The sequence below is a fragment of the Entelurus aequoreus genome, linkage group LG11, assembly GCF_033978785.1.
Source record: "Entelurus aequoreus isolate RoL-2023_Sb linkage group LG11, RoL_Eaeq_v1.1, whole genome shotgun sequence".
Classification (NCBI taxonomy): domain Eukaryota; kingdom Metazoa; phylum Chordata; class Actinopteri; order Syngnathiformes; family Syngnathidae; genus Entelurus; species Entelurus aequoreus.
Genome location: NC_084741.1, coordinates 17,590,896 through 17,613,395, shown reverse-complemented (window position 1 = coordinate 17,613,395; position 22,500 = coordinate 17,590,896). Strand labels below are relative to the sequence as shown.

Genomic DNA, 22,500 nt, shown 5'->3' with positions numbered 1-22,500 from the left:
GATACATTTAAAAAATAAATTATGTATCGATTATAACAGGGATGAATAAGAATTGCAATTCAGATGTGAATTGATTTTTTTGTGCACCTCTAATACATATCGTAAATTCCGGACCATAAACAGCTACTTCTTTCTCACCTGCGGCTTGTAAAACGGTGCGGCTATTTTATGGATTTTCGTTTTGCAATAGTTTTTAAAAAAAACTAAACAAGCAAACACACTGACAAGATGTTTTATTGTTTGTGCTATGGTGCCATCTTTTGGACGAGTTTGCTCGCTGCAGGTGCTGCAAAGTCCTTCCATTTAGTCCTTTTAACCGGAAGTAGTAGTGCCGTTCAGTCTTCTTGCCGTCCATAGCGATTCTACTCCTATGGATTCTTCCTTCATCACTCCGAGCAAGGTTTGTAAGTTTTACTATATGACTAAAATAATTCTTACTTACGAAACCATCCCGTATGTTTTCATCACGTGTTATCAGAATGTAATCAAGCTAGTGTCGTTAGCATGAACTATTACGCTAACACGTTTACAAGTGTCTGTGTGAGTACTATTAACTTACAATGGCATTATTTTTTTTATTGTTTTAGTTTCACAAATTCTTCACCAAAAGCTATTGAGTCTGTTGAGCTGATTGGAGAGATAGCTTCCGCAGCTAGTGGGTCCATGACGATGACTTCTATTTTGTTTGATCAGCCGTTTTACTGCTCTGTTACAGACACCGTTTGGAAACAATTTGGGAATGTAAATAAACTAGAGAATCTTTCCGTCTAAATAACTCATTTCACAACGTATATATCATGCGGCTAATATATGGGGGGAAAAAATGTTTTTCCCTAAAATGTTGTGGGTGCGCGCTGTAGTCTAGAAAATACAATACCGTATTTTTCGGACTATAAGTCGCAGTTTTTTTCATAGTTTGGCCGGCCGGGGGTGCGACTTATACTCAGGAGCGACTTATGTGTGAAATTATTAACACATTAGCGTAAAATATCAAATAATATTATTTAGCTCATTCACGTAAGAGACTAGACTAGGGGTCGGCAACCTTTACCACTCAAAGAGCCATTTTGGAAAGTTTCACAAATTAAAGAAAACAATGGGAGCCACAAAAATTTTTTGATAATTTAAAATGAAAAACAGCATACAAAGCTTAAATTGCTTTGCGCTATGTTAACCAGGGGTCTCTGACACACGCACCGGCACGCATCTTAATATGGAAATTTAATGTTAATGCGGCCCACGACTTTTAATTGAATGGTGCTTAATAGCGTCTTTCTTGCCAACCCTCTCAATTATCTGGGAGACTCCCAAATTTCAGGACGTGCTGGTACTGCTTTTAGCGCCCTCTACAGCCTGCCCAAACAGCGTACCTGCTTGGCCACATGTTGAATGCAGCTTTTGCTTGCTCCCGTAAGTGACAGCAAGGCATACTTGTTCAACAGCCACACAGCTTACACTGACGGTAGCCGTACAAAAACAACTTTAACACTGTTACGTTACAAATATGCGCCACACTTTGAACCCACACCAAAAAAGAATGACAAACACATTTCTGGAGAACATCTGCACTGTAACACAACATAAACACAACACAACAAATACCCAGAATCCCATGCAGCACTAACTCTTCCGCTCAACCGACGCACGGATGGGGGGGTGGGGGGGGTAGGGGGTTGATGTGTGGGGGGGTTTGGTGGTAGGGGGGTGTATAATCTAGACCGGAAGAGTTAGGGCTGCATGGGATTCTGGGTATTGGTTGTGTTGTGTTTATGTTGTGTTACGGTGGGATGTTCTCCAGAAATGTGTTTTTCATTCTTTTTTGGTGTGGGTTCACAGTGTGGCGCATATTTGTAACGTAACAGTGTTAAAGTTGTTTTATACGGCTACCGTCAGTGTAAGCTGTGTGGCTGATGACTAAGTATGCTTTGCTGTCTCCTACGTGTGCAAGTAAAAGCTACATACAACATGTGGCCGGGCTGGCACGCTTTTTGTAAATGCTATAGAGGACAATTACTGCAGTGCAATTAGGGCACGCCCCTTAATTTAGTAATTAGAGTGAAAATAGGATTATATTTGCCCTGGGAGTTATCTAGGAGAGGCACTGAGATCCATAAGTCTCCTGGGAAAATCGGGGGGGTCGGCAAGTATGCAGCTGAGCCGCATCAGAGTGGTCAAAGAGCCGCATGCGGCTCCGGAGCCGCGGGTTGCCGACCCCTGGACTAGATGTATAAGATTTCATGGGATTTAGCGATTAGGAGTGACAGATTGTTTGGTAAACGTATAGCATGTTCTATATGTTACAGTTATTTGAATGACTCTTACCATAATATGTTACGTTAACATACCAGGCACGTTTTAAGTTGGTTATTTATGCCTCATATAACGTAGACTTATTCAGCCTGTTGTTCACTATTCTTTATTTATTTTAAATTGCCTTTCAAATGTCTATTCTTGGTGTTGGCTTTTATCAAATACATTTCCCCCCAAAAATGCGACTTATACTCCAGTGCAACTTATGTTTTTTTCCTTCTTTATTATGCATTTTCGGCCTGTGCGACTTATAGTCCGGAGCGACTTATACTCCGAAAATACGGTACATATGTTTTTGTAGCTTTTTTACAAAATTAAGATATATAAAAATATCAGTGTGGGCCTCCTGCATTCTTAGATATTTCATGATGTTTTCCTCAGGGGAAAAAGTTCAGACACTGCTGCTGTTTATATAAATACGCTACAGTATTGATACAACATGAGTTATTATTATCGCGCTCGGGCAAATGTACCGCATCATACTCAAAACAACAGTTAATTGCATGTCAAAATATCACAGACATGTTTGGAGTGTCCAGGAAGTCATCTCCATGGCAATATCCACCAATAAACAATAAACATACCCAAACAACATTTAGAGTTGGCTCTCACCTTGGGACCAAAGAAACCTGGCTCTCCCATCAGTCCCGGGACACCGATGGGTCCCTGGTGAGAGATGTTTTACAGTGAAAGTTGTACAGTACCTGACAGTGGATATAGTGAAAGCAGTCAATATGAAGACACACTCACATCTTCTCCAGGGTCGCCATCAATGCCTGGAGTGCCACCTAAACCTTGGCTGCCCTGAAAGAGGAAGAAATACCGGAAATCATTGTCTATACAGTATCAGAAAAAATAATATACACTAATGTTTGTGTAAAATGCTTGTATTTGTCAACAAAAGTAGGGTCATTTTGCATTTAACGAATAATGGCATTTGTGTTACAACTTTATAAACGATAACAGATATGAAAATATCTTTCAGACGTGGACTGAAAGGCAACATTTGCATTTGTCCTAACAACCACTATGCCCTAGGCATATATGTGTGTATTGAAATATTTGATTGTGTACTTTCCCTCTGACTGACAGCAGGACAAACGTGCTATTTGGAGCTTCAAGTGTGGCCAAAGCACCAGTAGTGTAAACAAACATACAATACAGATTTGACAAGGCTTTTAACACACGCTGGGTGTGAACTGTGAATATATTTTAATATTATTTTAATCTTCTTCCCTCACATGTAATGACAACAAAGAGCTGCCTTATAAATAGAGAAGGGTATTGTTTACTTTTTAACCGATACCAGTGCCAAATCTGTACTTTAAAAACGGTGCCAATGCTTAAACCGGAACTCAAAAAATCAAAAACATGCACATTTTTGTAAAATAAATGTAAACATTGTGTGATATTCAGTGGAATAGACTAATGATTTAGTTACTTTCATTATTTAAGTTAAATTATAACTGGAGTACTTTTACAAAATAAGCTCAGTTGGAAGCCCCATATAAACTATATTAAGGCAAAGCTTTGTAAATCTCTTGCAATAATATTTTAAGTCAAAGAACTATTAAATGAAAAAACTTATATATTGTATACTATTCCCTGGTTCTCCCTTACATGACCTATGGCCTAGAAGTGTGGGGAAACACTTATAAAAACAATCCTAATCTAATTGTGAATAAAGTGGCTAACAGGGCACATACAAATGAGCTTTTAATTTGATTAAAAGCACTAAAATGGGAGGATTCGGTCGACTTTAAGACAGCAAAAATGATGTATAACATGAACAATAACAAGCTACGAGCGTATATACAGAGATTGTTTCAAAAACGAGACTGTGTTTATAATTCCAGAAAGAACAACATGTTTAAAAAAACATACAAAGCAGCATTCTGTGTCTTTTGTTGGGATTAATGTATGGAATCCTTTGGACCAAGAGATGTCCGATAATGACTTTTTTGCCAATATCCAATATTGTCCAACTCTTAATTACCGATTCTGATATCAACCGATACCGATATATACAGTCGTGGAATTAACACATGCCTAATTTTGTTGTGATGCCCCGCTGGATGCATTAAACAATGTAACAAGGTTTTCCAAAATAAATCAACTTAAGTTATGGAAAAAAATGCCAACATGGCACTGCCATATTTATTATTGAAGTCACAAAGTGCATTTTTTTCATTTAACATGCCTCAAAACAGCAGTTTGGAATTTGGGACATGCTCTCCCTGAGAGAGCATGAGGAGGTTGAGGTGGGCGGGGTTGAGGTGGGCGGGGATAGGGGGTAGCGGGAGGTGTATATTGTAGCGTCCCGGAAGAGTTAGTGCTGCAAGGAGTTCTGGGTATTTGTTCTGTTGTGTTTATGTTGTGTTACGGTGCGGATGTTCTCCCGAAATGTGTTTGTCATTCTTGTTTGGTGTGGGTTCACAGTGTGGCGCATATTTGTAACAGTGTTAAAGTTGTTTATAGGGCCACCCTCAGTGTGACCTGTATGGCTGTTGACCAAGTATGCCTTGCATTCACTTGTGTGTGTGAAAAGTCGTAGATATTATGTGATTGGGCCGGCATGCAAATGTACCACTCCGTACAGCGGTGTTTTAAAAAAGTCATACATTTTACTTTATGAAACCGATACCGATAATTTCCGATATTACATTTTAAAGCATTTATCGGCCGATAATATCGGCAGTCCGATATTATCGGACATCTCTACTTTGGACCAAGAGTTAAAAGACTGTATAACTTTAACTCAATTTTAAATTATTTGGAAGAAATCCATTAAAAAAAAAATATGTAGAGAACGGATGCCAAGGATGTAAAATGAACATGTTGAAACGTTTTCATATTTTTAAAATGTATTTTGTGATTAATGGAAAACAAAAAAATGCACGACTACATGCATAAGACATTGGTATTTTTTCTTCTGTTTGTGTTTTGTAAATACACTTGGCTGGGTGTAATAACCATCAACTTCTGCCTATTCCATTTCAGACTATATGTATATTCAAATTAATCTGTCAAAATGAAAAAAATGTCTGATTAAATAAAACTTTAAATGTGAAATAACTAAGTAATACATTCAAAATTCCGAGGGTTCGTGAATGCAACCTCACTGGCAGTCATTAATGCATAAAAGGAATGTGCTGTGTTCTTGTTGTGGTGGTGATGTTATGAGGGATGCTGTTTTGGCGTGTTAAGGTCTGGAAAAAAGTTTAAAAAGAGCGTCTGTCGGGACGCTGCATTACTTACAAGACTTGTACAATGTCACCATCAAGCACGTGTTGCAGGTGGAAAAGTCATTTAGCAGCAAAATGAGGCCACTTCTTTTTTTGGTCTGGTTACTACCGTTTACATTGGCACCAGTGTCATTATGGAGCTGGGTTTTGGTGCCCATTCCTACTTATAATAAAAGTGAAAGTGAAAGTACAGCGAAACCTCGATTCACAAACCCCAGTATGGCAGACTCGAAGACGAAGGCTTAGTACCAAAGCAAGTTTTAATTGTGATGAGACCGCTCTTTTCTGGTCTCGGCACAGAGCGGAGAAGACTGCCTCTTGTTCAGTGGCGCGTCTTCCAAGAGCAACAGCGTTGACATTTTCCCCACTTTTTACGCGGCGCCGTAAATGGCAACTCATCAGCCTTCCTCTTCTGTAATCCTGTACAATGTTTGTTTGTTTAATCTTAAACGGGTTTGCGCTGAAAATGAAATGTTGTTGTACTTGGGCAATGACAACAAAATCCATCCATCCAACACACACAGCCCTCGCCCACTGTCCCCTTCCTTCCCCCCTTCTGTCTGCTCCTTTCTCAAAAATACACTCTCATTTGCCGATGTTAATGTAAATGGGTTATACTTTTTAAAGTGTGTATTATTGTAGCAATATGGTTGAATTTGGGGGGATTTCTGATCATTTGTGAGGTCACAAAAGGAACTTATGTTTGTGCACACGTTGCCAGAGCAGCACATACATAGGACAGTAGCATGTCGTCGTTGTTTTGGCTTGTTAAAAAAGAGACAACTGATCCAACAGCCCCTTGTTAAGTTTGTTTTATATACTGTACTGCAGGTCTATTCAACTTGCGGCCCGCGGGCCGAATCCGACCCGCCAAAGCTTTTCATTTTGGCCCGCCGAACATCACCTAAATAGGCTTGATGAAACTAGGGTGGCTCATGTATGCAGTACTCCCACCACGCGGCAGGGGGGCAACAGTGTCACAGTGAAGCAGCAGTGGGGTGAGTAGAAGAAGACTGCTTAAATTTGTCATAAATTGCGATGGACACATTGTTCCAGACAAGCAGCAACAACGGTAGAAATCCACACGTGTAAGCTTCATCACAAAACTTGGTCACATCTTTGTAGGGATGATGTTTGATAAGAAATTATCGAGTTCGAGCCTATTATTGAATCCTCTTATCGAACCGTATCCTTATCGATTCTCTTATCGAGTCCAGATAGGTTGTTGTATATGGAAAAAAACACACAATATTTGGTTTAACAAAAGCTCACTTTTATTATATAAGAAAAAAATAAAATCTAATAAATAAATAAATATTGACTGTTACCCCCCTAAAAAAATAAAATAAAATAAATAAATATTGACTGTTGTTACCCAAAGTATATTAAGTGGGATTTTTCAGAAAAACAAATATATACAGTAACACAAAAACAACCTGTCTCTGTGATCACTATAGGTGTATAAATAATAATATAGTGTTAAATAAAATCAGTCCTTTGGGCACAAAACTGAAAATAATACAGCTCTCCAAAAAGTGCACTTCTGCTGCTATTTGACATAACTGTTTGTTATGATGCTTTGACATTTTTGCACTTTATTTCTTTATTGAAAGAAAATTCTATGAAGAGAAAAGTTTTTTGCAAATGTGGTTACAATGCTAAAAAATGAAAAGTTACAGCTAAAAAAAGAAATACACTTTATTGAGTTAGCATTATTTCTTTATAGGGGGAAAGATGTGATGTTATGAGCTAGGAATATAACAACTACACTACCCAGCATGCAACGGGAGTGACGAGCATGCGCGGTAGCCCCGAAAAGTGTTGTTGCATATCGTCACCCGGCAGCTAAGAATGAGGTTATGAGCACACTGTGAAAGTAAACATCAAGAACTCAGCCAACACGCCTCGTCTGCATTATTTATAATTAGACAGACAACACATATACAGTGTGATTTTGTTTTGTTTACAAGGAAAGAAAAACAAAAGTTAAAAAAGAGAGATATATATTGTATATATATGTATGTGCTGCGGTTGCTTTAAGAACGTTGTGACAGCTGCCGTAAAGGAGGTGCGTTGCTAGCCTGGTTGCTATGTTTCCGGTTGGTCATAAAAGTGTTGGTCATGTGTTTCTACCCTGCTCAAATCTCTCAGTAAAGTTATTCATTGGATTTTACCTTTTGTTTTGAACTTTATTACACCTTGGAGCGCTTTTTCCGGTCCATTTTTTTCCTGCTTTCGCTATCTGCGCCTAATGACTGAGCTAAGTGAAGTCATTTCTTGTGATGTCACACGGAGCATTTCTGGTCGGGACGGGATTCGTTCCTAGGGATTCGAATAAAGAACCAAATCTTTTTCTTTACTATAGTGGTCTCAATAACGGGTACCGGTTCTCAAAAAGGGATTCGAGTCCGAGGACTCGGTTCTTTTCTTATCGAACAACCGGGAAAACCGGTTTCGAGTATCATCCCTAGATCTTTGTAAGTATATGTTGTGCATAAAGATATTTAGTTTACTTTTTCAAATGTTCTTGTATTCAGACCATATTTTCGATGGAATTTTTACCTGACATGTTTCCAGGTAAAATTCCATCTAATACACCAAAAATATGGCCTGAATACAAGAACATTTGAAAAAGTATATGACTAAGAAGAAATAATGAACCTTTTTGAGCAAGATATTTAGTTTGTTTATTTAAATTGCTGACTTTGTGATGTCTTTTGCATTCGTGGTCATGTTATTTGTCTGAGTAACTCTGGCAAGCAAAACTTCTTATCGAACATGTGCGCTAATTTGACACCTCGGTTTAATTGTATCGAGCAACATTCATGTTTTCTGTGGATGTTTAATTTCTATATGCATAAACATCTGTAGTTTATTGTGTGAATGTATTTACATTAAACATTCCTTTGTATTTATGTAAAATACACAATGGCCTTTGTACTTTAGTAATGTCTATTTCATGTTTGTATTTTCAGTCTGACAAACTTGAATGAAGGAATAAGTGCAATGTAACCGAGGAGGGAAAATAATCCTAAAGAAGGAACATCAATCCTCAACAAAACTTTTGGAGCTTCTGTTTCTTCATGCTGTTAACTAGCTGTCTAGCTGCACACGCTGGAAACGAATAATTAATTTATTGACAGTGCAGTGGGAAAGCTGATGTGTTTACTTTGCAATGAAGTAAACAAAGTGTTAAAGGAATATAACCTGCGGAGGCACTTTCTGACGAAACATCCACATTTCCATGTCTGGCCCCTAAGCCCTTGGGCTCTAGAAACTGCAGCCTTTTTTGTAGTTGAATAGCCCTGCAGTACTATATAGCACTTAATACAGTGTGAAATATGGCTGGAACCCATTATTAATATTTGCATTGTTTCTTATGGAGACATTTCACTATACAAACTATCGAGGTTCCACTGTAAAGGTTTTTGGCACAATGCTAAACTCTGAATAGTTGACAGTGCTGCAGTGTGAAGATCCACACAGTACCTTTGGTCCAACAGGCCCGTGGTCTCCCGTCTGTCCAGGGTATCCCTGAGGAGCACAAACAGCTGGACTTTAGTTGTCATCAATACATGAAGGACACGCTGCTTCAATTTGTATAAGAAATGCCAACAAGGATCAGTCTGAATGTAACAAAAATACACATGTTAGGCCCTTTGAGACACTTGTGATTTAGGGCTATATAAATAAACATTGATTGATTGATTGACTTCAGCCTTTTAGGAGATGTAAAACCAAGCAAGTGGTAAAAAGAGGAAGTGTAAGAGGTGTCATACATTGTAGCCTCTATCACCAACATCTCCTGGGAACCCAGGCGCTCCAGTCTGGCCCTGCAGGACAAAGACAAGACAGTCAGACCTCTGTTGATTGATTGATTGATTGATTGATTGTAACTTTTATTAGTAGATTGCACAGTACAGTACATATTCCGTACAATTGACCACTAAATGGTAACACCCGAATAAGTTGTTCAACTTGTTTAAGTCAGGGTCTATGTTAATCAATTCATGTGGCGGCCTCTGCTGGCCAGCAGGGAACACAGCACGTTGAGGTGATCAACAAAGCAACTTCTGCTGTCGCCACGACGCCACCACAACTGGCAGCTGCTGCTACCACTACATAAAAACTAATCCTCAGATTAAACAGCATTGTGAGCCAATTCTAGGTCTTCAGTTAATGTTAACATCAAGATTATCATTGTCAAATACTTACAATTTTCTCTATACAGAGAGTTATAAGCTTTTGGCTGTACATAATAACTATCTGCAGTAGGACATGGGTATTAAATTAATAAAAAAAACCTTTAATTAGATTCGCTGATACCTGCTGAAACCCTACTACAGCAACACACCCAAGACCAATTGAAATGAGTGCATACTTGCAAAAGACACTCAGAAGTTTAAGAAATCCTAATAATTGGGTAGTGCAGTTATCATTACTAGACATCAGTTAATGTTAAATAAAAACATTTAGATTTAATTTTTAAACAATTAAGATGGTACCGTATCGATTCCAATGTGAAAGGTACCATCCCTGTGGAAATGGGATAGTAATCGCTCTCATTTACCAACAAAAATCAGTGCTGGGGATAGCGCTCAACAGTTCTTCCATGTTCTAAAGGAAAGCGGTTGTAAACTATGTGTTGGAACATCATGAACAAACATTTTTCAAGTGGAAAATACATTTTAATTCAGGGATGTAGCTAAACTACACAAAGATTCTTTCATTGATAAATAATTTATAGGAAATTACATTCTTAGTTGGGATATGTGCAAATACAGTATCTCACCCCTAAGCCCCTTTTAGCACAGTAACATATTTTCTAGGAAAAAATACTAGAAAACTAAAGTCATCAGTGTACAGCTGGTATAAAAAGTGTTATTTCTAGAGTTGCTTCAGGTTATTTCTATTGTTTAGTCGTCTTAGAATTGGAATTGTGAGGGGTTTTATTTTATTTTCTTCTCATGTGAAGTTGTAGATATCAGTTTGCTTTTTCCTGAGGAATAACATGAGTACTTTGTTTTGACTAAATGCAGAGTGTGTAGTATCAATCTACAGAGCTGAGCAAATACATATGGATTCTTAAAGACAATAAAATTGATCACGCTATTACATGGCGAATTGTCTAGCTCATCATACAACAGTGCAGCTAAAAGATGTGCCTGAAAAAAAACACGTTTGTTATATACCCCCCCAGCATCCATCCATCTATCCATCCATTTTCTACCACTTATCCCTTTCAGGGTCGCGGGGGATGCAGGAGCCTACCTCAGCTGCAATCGGGCGGAAAGCGGGGTACACCCTGGATAAGTCGCCACCTCATCACAGGGCCAACACAGATAGACTGACAACATTCACACACTAGGGCCAATTTAGTGTTGCAAATCAACCTATCCCCAGGTGCATGTCTTTGGAGGTGAGAGAAAGCTGGAGTACCCGGAGGGAACCCACGCAGTCACGGGGAGAACATGCAAACTCCACAGAGAAAGATCCCGAGCGCAGGATCGAACCCAGGACCTTCGTATTGTGAGGCAGACGCACTAACCCCTCTTCGACCGTGCTGCCCACCCCAGCATGTCCACATTAAACAAACGCAAAAAACTTGTCTCATCATGCCGGCACAGAAGCAAGGCAATACTGTGTAACAATGTAATGCACCCTATACATATGTAACAACCACAGACGTTTCAATAAACTCCCTTGAAGAGCAGGGAAACCTGCGAAACAGGCTTGTAGGGAGGAAATAGCCTCCGTGTTTTTTCCTGACCTAACATATATTTCGCTCTACCCCGGTATTGAGCACTGTATAACGGATAAACCACAGTAACCTTGACTATATATATATATACCGTAATTTCCGGACTATAAGCCGCTACTTTTCCCCCTCGTTCTGGTCCCTGCGGCTTATACAAGGGTGCGGCTTATTTACGGCCTGTTCTTCTCCGACACCGACGAAGAGGATTTCGGTGGTTTTAGTACGCAGGAGGAAGACGATGACACAATGATTAAAGACTGACTTTTCATATACCGGTAGGCTGGTTATTTTGATAACATACAGGCGAGCACTTTGTATTACTTTGCACCGTTGTACTATTTGTACTCTGCACGAATGCTGTTCGCCATGTCAAAGATGTGAAAGTTTGATTGAATGATTGAAAGATTTATTGTTAATAAATGGGACGCTTTGCGTTCCCAAACAGTCATCTCTGTCCCGACAATCCCCTCCGTGGTAGCAGGAACCCCTATATACTACGGTAATTACACATCAAAACCCTGCGGCTTATAGTCGGGTGCGGCTTATATATGGAGCAATCTGTATTTTCCCCTAAATTTAGCTGGTGCGGCTTATAGTCAGGTGCGGCTTATAGTCCGGAAATTACGGTATATATATATATATATATATATATATATATATATATATATATATATATATATATATATATATATATATATATATATATATATATATATATATATATATAGGCCGCAGTTCCATGATCGACTTTGTAGTCGTGTCATCGGGTTTACGGCCTCATGTTTTGGACACTCGGGTGAAGAGAGGGGCGGAGCTTTCTACCGATCACCACCTGGTGGTGAGTTGGCTGCGATGGTGGTGGAGGATGCCGGACAGACCTGGCAGGCCCAAACGCATTGTGAGGGTTTGCTGGGAACGTCTGGCAGAGTCTCCTGTCAGAGAGAGTTTCAATTCCCACCTCCGGAAGAACTTTGAACATGTCACGAGGGAGGTGCTGGACATTGAGTCCGAGTGGACCATGTTCCGCACCTCTATTGTCGAGGCGGCTGATTGGAGCTGTGGCCGCAAGGTGGTTGGTGCCTGTCGTGGCGGTAATCCTAGAACCCGTTGGTGGACACCGGCGGTGAGGGATGCCGTCAAGCTGAAGAAGGAGTCCTATCGGGTTCTTTTGGCTCATAGGACTCCTGAGGCAGCGGACAGGTACCGACAGGCCAAGCGGTATGCGGCTTCAGCGGTCGCGGAGGCAAAAACTCGGACATGGGAGGAGTTCGGGGAAGCCATGGAAAACTACTTCCGGACGGCTTCGAAGCGATTCTGGACCACCATCCGCCGCCTCAGGAAGGGGAAGCAGTGCACTATCAACACCGTGTATGGTGAGGATGGTGTTCTGCTGACCTCGACTGCGGATGTTGTGGATCGGTGGAGGGAATACTTCGAAGACCTCCTCAATCCCACCAACACGTCTTCCTATGAGGAAGCAGTGCCTGGGGAATCTGTGGTGGGCTCTCCTATTTCTGGGGCTGAGGTTGCTGAGGTAGTTAAAAAGCTCCTCGGTGGCAGGGCCCCGGGGGTGGATGAGATCCGCCCGGAGTTCCTTAAGGCTCTGGATGCTGTGGGGCTGTCTTGGTTGACAAGACTCTGCAGCATCGCGTGGACATCGGGGGCGGTACCTCTGGATTGGCAGACCGGGGTGGTGGTTCCTCTCTTTAAAAAGGGGAACCGGAGGGTGTGTTCTAACTATCGGGGGATCACACTCCTCAGCCTTCCCGGTAAGGTCTATTCAGGTGTACTGGAGAGGAGGCTACGCCGGATAGTCGAACCTCAGATTCAGGAGGAACAGTGTGGTTTTCGTCCTGGTCGTGGAACTGTGGACCAGCTCTATACTCTCGGCAGGGTCCTTGAGGGTGCATGGGAGTTTGCCCAACCAGTCTACATGTGGTTTGTGGACTTGGAAAAGGCATTCGACCGTGTCCCTCGGGAAGTCCTGTGGGGAGTGCTCAGAGAGTATGGGGTATCGGACTGTCTGATTGTGGCGGTCCGCTCCCTGTATGATCAGTGCCAGAGCTTGGTCCGCATTGCCGGCAGTAAGTCGGACACGTTTCCAGTGAGGGTTGGACTCCGCCAAGGCTGCCCTTTGTCACCGATTCTGTTCATAACTTTTATGGACAGAATTTCTAGGCGCAGTCAAGGCGTTGAGGGGATCCGGTTTGGTGGCTGCGGGATTAGGTCTCTGCTTTTTGCAGATGATGTGGTCCTGATGGCTTCATCTGGCCAGGATCTTCAGCTCTCACTGGATCGGTTCGCAGCTGAGTGTGAAGCGACTGGGATGAGAATCAGCACCTCCAAGTCCGAGTCCATGGTTCTCGCCCGGAAAAGGGTGGAGTGCCATCTCCGGGTTGGGGAGGAGATCTTGCCCCAAGTGGAGGAGTTCAAGTACCTCGGAGTCTTGTTCACGAGTGAGGGAAGAGTGGATCGTGAGATCGACAGGCGGATCGGTGCGGCGTCTTCAGTAATGCGGGCGCTGTATCGGTCCGTTGTGGTGAAGAAGGAGCTGAGCCGCAAGGGAAAGCTCTCAATTTACCGGTCGATCTACGTTCCCATCCTCACCTATGGTCATGAGCTTTGGGTTATGACCGAAAGGACAAGATCACGGGTACAAGCGGCCGAAATTAGTTTCCTCCGCCGGGTGGCGGGTCTCTCCCTTAGAGATAGGGTGAGAAGCTCTGTCATCCGGGAGGAGCTCAAAGTAAAGCCACTGCTCCTCCACATCGAGAGGAGCCAGATGAGGTGGTTCGGGCATCTGGTCAGGATGCCACCCGAACGCCTCCCTAGGGAGGTGTTTAGGGCACGTCCGACCGGTAGGAGACCACGGGGAAGACCCAGGACACGTTGGGAAGACTATGTCTCCCGGCTGGCCTGGGAACGCCTCGGGATCCCCCGGGAAGAGCTAGACGAAGTGGCTGGGGAGAGGGAAGTCTGGGATTCCCTGCTTAGGCTGCTGCCCCCGCGACCCGACCTCGGATAAGCGGAAGAAGATGGATGGATGGATGGATGGATGGATGGATGGATATATATATATATATATATATATATATATATAGTAAATATAGTATATATAGTATATATATATAATTAGATAGAGTATATGTATGTATATATACACACAGTATATATATATATATATATACATATACATATACTGTGTGTATATATGTGTGTATATATATATATATATATATATATATATATATATATATATATATATATACATACTGTGTGTATACTGTATATATATATATATATATACAGTATATATTTATATATATATGTATATAAATACACTGTGTGTATATATGTATATATATACAGTATATATTTATATATATATGTATATAAATACACTGTGTGTATATATGTATATATATATACTGTATATATATACTGTATATATATATATATATATATATATATATATATATATATATATATATATATATATATATATATATATATATATATATATATATATATATATATATATATATATATATGTCCACAGTATATACATATATATACAGTATATTTATATACATATATATACATATACATACATGGTTACTTTGCATGCAGTCAGCTTCCAGCCCCTGGCCAAATTTTGTTAGCCCAGTGTGGCCCCCCAAGTCAAACAGTTTGGACAACCCTGATCTAGACCACAAGGAAGTGTTTTAAATGTACAATGTGCCATTATTGTAATTTGTGCAGTCCACCAAAGTGTTTGTACTGTCGGTATTGTACTTATTACACACCAGGTGTTTGATTGTAACGTGCATCTTAGTTGTAGTTAATTAACAAATTTGGAGGCGTTGAAATTGCCATGTAAAATTGCTAATGCCAATTAGTAGCATGTATATGGCATATCCCATGTAAATTGAGCTAGCTACTTCTGAACACTTTCTACAAGGCAAGTTTGCTTTGTTGACATTGAAATTTGCAACATTACATAGAGGCAATCCGCTATGAATACGCCTGTTTGCCCGAAAGTGAACTGCAACCGGACGTGACGTCACGTGCAACAAAAGTATGGAAATATGATACCGTTTGAGTTTACGTGAATTGGCACACGGTAGTGCCGACGAAATTCGGTTGGTACTCATCCCTGCACGTCCATATCTCTGTCATTGTAAACAAGAAGTGGGGACGTGCGTAGGCGATGCAGGGACACTGACTGGTTAGACAGTTGATGTGTGTGTTTGTACTCACGGACAAAATCGATATGGGAAAATGAAGATAGCCAAAACGTGCGGTAAAGTGTGGCGAGTGGACACAATTGCGGGGGATGATTTGTGAGGATTTATTGAATTGGCGCGATGGCAAAATAGTCAAATCCTTTTCATCTTTTATTTCCTTATAGTTACCTTTTGGCCATCTGGTCCTTGAGTGCCCACTTTGCCCTCCTTTCCAAAGGACCCCTAGACAGAAAAAAACACAAATTGCAATGTATAAAAATGTATACTTAACAATTAAATAAAAACATAAATTATGTATGATCATTTTAGAATTAATACAATTGAATTTTCTGTCCTAAACCAATATCATAATATAAATGTTATATAGGTTCAAAAATAGTTATATTGGGTAAAACAGATGTGTAATATCATCTTAAAGGGGGACTTGCCTATCATTGTACTGTTTATATTATATTATTTATTATTATCATTGTCTATTGTGAGCGAACTGTGGTGCTGAATTTCCCCCAGGGATCAATAAAGTACTTTCTATTCTATTCTATTCTATTCACAAGAACACATGACTTTCTTTTTTTATGCATTCTTATTTGTAATACACAGCAATTATAAGGTGGCTAACAATGCAGCTAATGTGAGTCATCTATTGCGCCCATCAATCCCTCTAAAAAACAACCCAAAACCACCAACAATACTTCATTGTGACCTGAATATTAAACAAGAAATAGCAATATTGTTATTATAAGAGAGCTAACTACCTTATACTGCTATATTGACATATTGAGCTGCTGCGTCACCTCGGAGTTGGTCAAAGTTAATTCTAGATTATAAATCATACCTCTCACCTGGATAGTAGAAGGTTGTGGACATAAACCGAGAAGTTGGTCAACTTTGAGAGTCAACTTAGACACGGAAAAATGCGTGTTTGCGCCAACCTTTTTTAAAATCCTTAATGAGGATAACGATTAATTCTTCATCCAAACGGGAAGATATAAACATCCCATCAGTCGGCATTCCAGTGAGAGCAGACATTGTACAGTAAGTGTTTGTTTTATTATGTTTGTAGTTTGTTTTTCTTGTTTAGCACTCAGCAATATTGCTACAGTACTATGTACTTATCACACAGCTTCTAAAACTTGTAGTTCATACTCCTTATATTCAGGCTAAAAAATATAAGGTTCTTGATCATCATTTGTCTCAAAGTAGTCTTTGTTGTCTCTCATAAAGTCTGCCATGATTAATAGTGTTGTTGTTGCTGCAGGGAAAATGCATTGATTAATTTCATTAATCTATGAAAATAATGCACAACCACATGCTTAAAAAAAGCGAAATACGTAAATATTACATGTTATTATGAATGTTACTACATTACATATAAACGCATGGCATGAATATAAAACCTTGATGGAGGTTTTTGGTTGTTTTTAGGGCGCCTTATAGGTGGAATAGAGCAAATTATCTACATTGTTAGCTGACTCTTGCAGGCGTTTATGAGTTAGAATGCATAAAAAAAGAAAAACATGTTCTTGTCTCACAAAAGGTTTGTGAATTAAAGACACACTTTCAAAAAAGGGCAGTTCCCCTTTAACAATATAATGTGGTGTTCAGCAACTTGACAGAATGTGTAAAATAACAAAAGATGCTTTCAGCATCTTCCAAGTCTTTGATTTTACCTTGATACCTTTACCTCCGCTTGATCCTGGGGTGCCGGGATCACCGACGGAGCCCTAAAACAAAAACACCTGTATTGACTTTCGGTGTCAAACTGACGGATTGATTGACTGAAACATTTTCCTCACGGGGTTAGCACGACCTCCAACGCCTCCGCGAGGACCCTCCATGCCGATGTCACCCTGCAAACAGGAAGTCACATGACTCACGTGACCTGAGAACCTGAGGCGGTCAAAGTCATCAAGGGACATTTAAAGTATTGACTCAAAAACATGATTATGTTAACTAATATAGCTAACACTTAAGTTAACTTGAGTCCCTCTCCCTTAAGGAAGCACGCTAGAAGCCTATGAATGAACAGTGTTTACTGTGTGTGGTCACCTTTAGACCCGCCTCTCCACCCTCACCCAGGGCTCCTAAAAGTCCCGGTTCTCCCTGGTGGACAAAAATAAATGATTAATTAGATGTTGCCCCCCCAAAAAACTTGTTATTGTGATATCTGATCATTTAGGGTTTACTCACCATGGCTCCAGAGAAACCAGAACCTCCTTCTTCGCCTTCAGGTCCAGGATCACCCTGACATTTGGGAGGTCAAATGTAAAAAAAAATGTAAAAAAACATTTGTGACTAAAATACTTAGTAGCTGATCAATGTTCACATGTATTTTACGTAATTTCCCTTTTCCTGTGTGATCAGTTGAGTGGTTCTGACAATTCTTGTGTATCTTCTGTTACCGTGGCAACAGCATCACGGTTACTGTCAGCTTGTAAGATGCGAGACTCACCACTGCCCCGCCGCTTCCTCTTCTCCCCTGCACTCCTTTAGTTCCTTTGTAGCCCTAAAACGCCAGCAAACGTGAGCGTGCGGTTGATGTTTGAATCCGTGACTTTATATCGGCGTGTCACCTCTCTGCCTTGGTGTCCTGGCCCTCCTGTTTTGCCATGCAGGCCTCGGGAGCCCTGACAGGAAATGGAAAAAGCTAATAAGTCAGCCGGGTTTCTGATGCCCGAGTCTGGGAGTCCTAGATGTCTCCATCAGTGCTCTCCTTGGTACCTTTGGTCCAGCAAAGCCAGCGAATCCAGGCTCTCCGGGTTCACAGTCACATTCAGTAGGCCCCTCCTCACCGAGGGCCGCGTCACCCCCCGACTCTTCAGACGACCCTGTCTCGGGTCCTTGGGGCCTGAATGGTACCTGAAAGGGCCCATTTGACATTTCAGGCACACATGTGGAGAGGGGTGTCCCGATACAACTTTTTTTACTTCCGATACCCAAATTGAAGCCATGAGGATTAGCCGATACAGATACTGTTCCGATACGATATCAGCAGGAATCATACATACTTTCATGATTTTGAAAATCAAGTGAAATTAGACAAACAGAAAACAGAGGTAGGTATAAAAAACACTAACCTATTTATCTGGAATGGATTTGTTCTATCTTAAAAGGAGCTGTTTGCAACTTGCATAACCCTTGGGAGGACCAGAGACCTAAGTGGGTATTTTTATTGCCTTTGAAGAAAGTCGAATACATTAATTATAGCCACAGGAGTTGAAAAGGAATTGTTCTCAAAATTTGCACAAGCTTTGAGTGAGTATACATTGGAGCAGGGGCGCCGCTAGGGATTTTGGGCCCCATGAAAAGAATCTTTACAGGGCCCCCAACACAGCTGCAACATTTTTTGATGCTATTTTACATACAATTATGCATTTTAATGGTATTTTTGACTATCATTACCATATTTTTGAAAGAAGAACAGCATCATAGTTTTATAAGTATTATAATTTCATCATCATTAGGGGCCTCTCTGGGCCCCCCTCCATCATGGGCCCCTAGAATCCGTCTCCTTTACCCCCCCTTTTCGGCGCCTCTGCATTGGAGTTCCCCGGGACCCTTTTGTCCCCCATTGACTCCCTTTTATAATGGCCATTTTTCGATATACTGTAAACCTGTTATATCATAGAGCTTTTTTCCAATAAAACCAAATGAACCCAAGCATTTCCTTTTGAATTACGTGCAAATCCTATAAAAAGTGTCATTTGACCTCTTAACCACGAGATACCGCCAGAGTACCATAGAGCAGTGGTTCTCAACCTTTTTTCAGTAATGTACCCCCTGTGAAAATGTTTTTAATTCAAGTACCCCCTAATCAGAGCAAAGCATTTTTGGTTGAAAAAAAAGGGATAAAGAAGTAAAATACAGCACTATGTCATCAGTTTCTGAGTTATTACATTGTATAACAGTGCAAAATATTGCTCATTTGTTGCGGTCTTTCTTGAACTATTTGGAAAAAAAGATATAAAAATAACTAAAAACTTGTTGAAAAATAATCAAGTGATTCAATTATAAATAAAGATTTCTACACATAGAAGTAATCATCAACTTAAAGTGCCCTCTTTGGGGATTGTAATAGAGATCCATCTGGATTCATGAACTTAATTCTAAACATTTCTTCACAAAAAAATACATCTTTAAAACATCAATAGTTATGGAACATGTCCACAAAACAATCTAGCTGTCAACACTGAATATTGCATTTCTTTTCACAGTTCTTTTTGACAGACATTTTTTAAAAATCTCACATACCCCTTGGCATACCTTCAAGTACCCTCAGGGGTACGCGTACCCCCATTTGAGAACCACTGCCATAGAGTACCATATATTCATATTAAAAAAGCACAGTTGCTTTAAATCTGCCAACAACATAGTGACATTAGAGTTGTGTGAATGTGGTTACAAAAATAGTACGTGTGTGTGTGTTTGCTCTAAAAAAAAATAAAGGGGTTTCTTTAAAAAAAAGGGCATCAAACATAAAAAAAAACCTAAAATACTTTATATCGACGGATGCATCTCAAAATTGATCTAGAGTTTTAAGTGTTAAAAGTAAAATATACATATACTGTAAATATATATGACTTACTTTTAAGACTTTAATGGCTAAAACCCTTTTGGGTCTTTGGTACCTATAACATTCACCACATTTGGGAGATCCCTAAGGGTTTTTCAAACCTAAAAAAACACGTTACGAATAGTGGTTCAACAGAACAGATTTCATAAATACATGTACGTATACATATACATAAACATATATGTATGTATACATACACATATATATCTATACATACACACACACATCTATACACACACACATATATACTGTACATATACATTTACAAACATATATATACATCCATTCCATACATATATATATTTACACATACAAATATAGATAAATACATATTTATATATACATATATACGTGTACATTCATACGTATACATACGTATATAAACATACATACGTACATACATATATATATATACATACATACATATATACATACATATATATATATATACATATACATACATATATACATATATATACATATACACACATATATACACTACCGTTGAAAAGTTTGGGGTCACCCAAACAATTTTGTGGAATAGCCTTCATTTCTAAGAACAAGAATAGACTGTCGAGTTTCAGATGAAAGTTCTCTTTTTCTGGCCATTTTGAGCGTTTAATTGACCCCACAAATGTGATGCTCCAGAAACTCAATCTGCTCAAAGGAAGGTCAGTTTTGTAGCTTCTGTAATGAGCTAAACTGTTTTCAGATGTGTGAACATGATTGCACAAGGGTTTTCTAATCATCAATTAGCCTTCTGAGCCAATGAGCAAACACATTGTACCATTAGAACACTGGAGTGATAGTTGCTGGAAATGGGCCTCTATACACCTATGTAGATATTGCACCAAAAACCAGACATTTGCAGCTAGAAAAGTCATTTACCACATTAGCAATGTATAGAGTGTATTTCTTTAAAGTTAAGACTAGTTTAAAGTTATCTTCATTGAAAAGTACACTGCTTTTCCTTAAAAAATAAGGACATTTCAATGTGACCCCAAACTTTTGAACGGTAGTGTATATACATACATATATATATATATACATACATATATATATATACACACACATACATACACATATACATACATATATATATACACATGTATACATACATACTGTACATACATACATACATACATATATATACTGTATATATATATATATATATATATATATATATATATATATATATATATATATATATATATATATATATACATATATATATACATACATACACACACACAAACATTATATACACACATATATACATCCATACATATATACATACACATATAAACCCAAACATATATACAAATACATAATTACCGTATTTTCCGCACTATAAGGCGCACCGGATTATAAGGCACGCCTTCAATGAATGGCCTATTTTAAAACTGTGTTCATAAATAAGGCGCACCGCATTATAAGGCGCATAGAATAGACGCTACAGTAGAGGCTGGGCTTACGTTATGCATCCATTAGATGGAGCTGTGCTAAATGGAATGTCAACAAAACAAATAGTGATGGTACTGACACTTCTACTTGCTGCTCTCTGTTCAACAACCCACTGTTCCAGTTTGTCCCCCAACTGTAGCCATCTCCCTTTGTTCCCTCGGAAACTCTGTTTAGTTTTCTTTACTTGGCGCAGGTCATCATGTTGCTTCCTCCACTTCCGCACCATTGATTCGTTAATGTTAAATTCTCTCGCTGCTGCTCTATTCCCGTGTTCTACTGCGTGACTGATCGCCTTGAGTTTAAACTCTGCGTCGTAAGCGTGTCTCTTAATAGGAGCCGTTTTTGGGTCTTTACATAAAGTTTAGGTCTCGCAACTACGGTAAGCAGCCGCCGACTTCATTTTCCCCCGTAGAATAAGAAGCGCTTCTTCTACGGTAAGCAGACGTCGACTTCATTTTCCCCCGTAGAAGAAGAAGCGCTTCTTCTACGGGGGACAATGAAGTCGGCGGCTGCTTACCGTAGTTGTGAGACCTGTTGTGGCTCAATTTTGGTCCTTATATAAGGCGCACCGGATTATAAGGTGCACTGTCAGCTTTTGAGGAAATTGGAGGTTTTTAGGTGCGCCTTATAGTGCGGAAAATACGGTACACATACATACACCCACTATATATATATAATATATATACATACATATAATAAATACATATATACTGTACATACATAAATAGAGTATATACATACATACATATAATAAATACATATATACTGTACATACATAAATAAGAGTATATACATACAAACATATATACACACACACACACACACACACACACACACACACACACACACACACACACACACACACACACACACACACACACACACACACACACACACACACAC

General features: G+C 39.6%; 1 protein-coding gene across 1 annotated transcript in view; it reads right to left on the bottom strand.

Moving 5' to 3' along the window:
* Positions 1–22,500, bottom strand: part of zgc:113232 (uncharacterized protein LOC541546 homolog) — a 56,102-nt gene that overhangs the window by 17,758 nt on the left and 15,844 nt on the right. Inside the window, exons 5-16 of the mRNA XM_062064142.1 lie at positions 18,282–18,419; positions 18,134–18,187; positions 18,013–18,066; positions 17,751–17,804; positions 17,610–17,663; positions 17,357–17,410; positions 17,231–17,284; positions 15,729–15,782; positions 9,335–9,388; positions 9,045–9,089; positions 3,061–3,114; positions 2,923–2,976 (exon numbers count right to left, since the gene is read on the bottom strand). Of these exons, the coding sequence (XP_061920126.1) occupies positions 2,923–2,976; positions 3,061–3,114; positions 9,045–9,089; positions 9,335–9,388; positions 15,729–15,782; positions 17,231–17,284; positions 17,357–17,410; positions 17,610–17,663; positions 17,751–17,804; positions 18,013–18,066; positions 18,134–18,187; positions 18,282–18,419 (723 nt within the window). The remainder of the gene's footprint in view (positions 1–2,922; positions 2,977–3,060; positions 3,115–9,044; positions 9,090–9,334; positions 9,389–15,728; positions 15,783–17,230; positions 17,285–17,356; positions 17,411–17,609; positions 17,664–17,750; positions 17,805–18,012; positions 18,067–18,133; positions 18,188–18,281; positions 18,420–22,500) is intronic.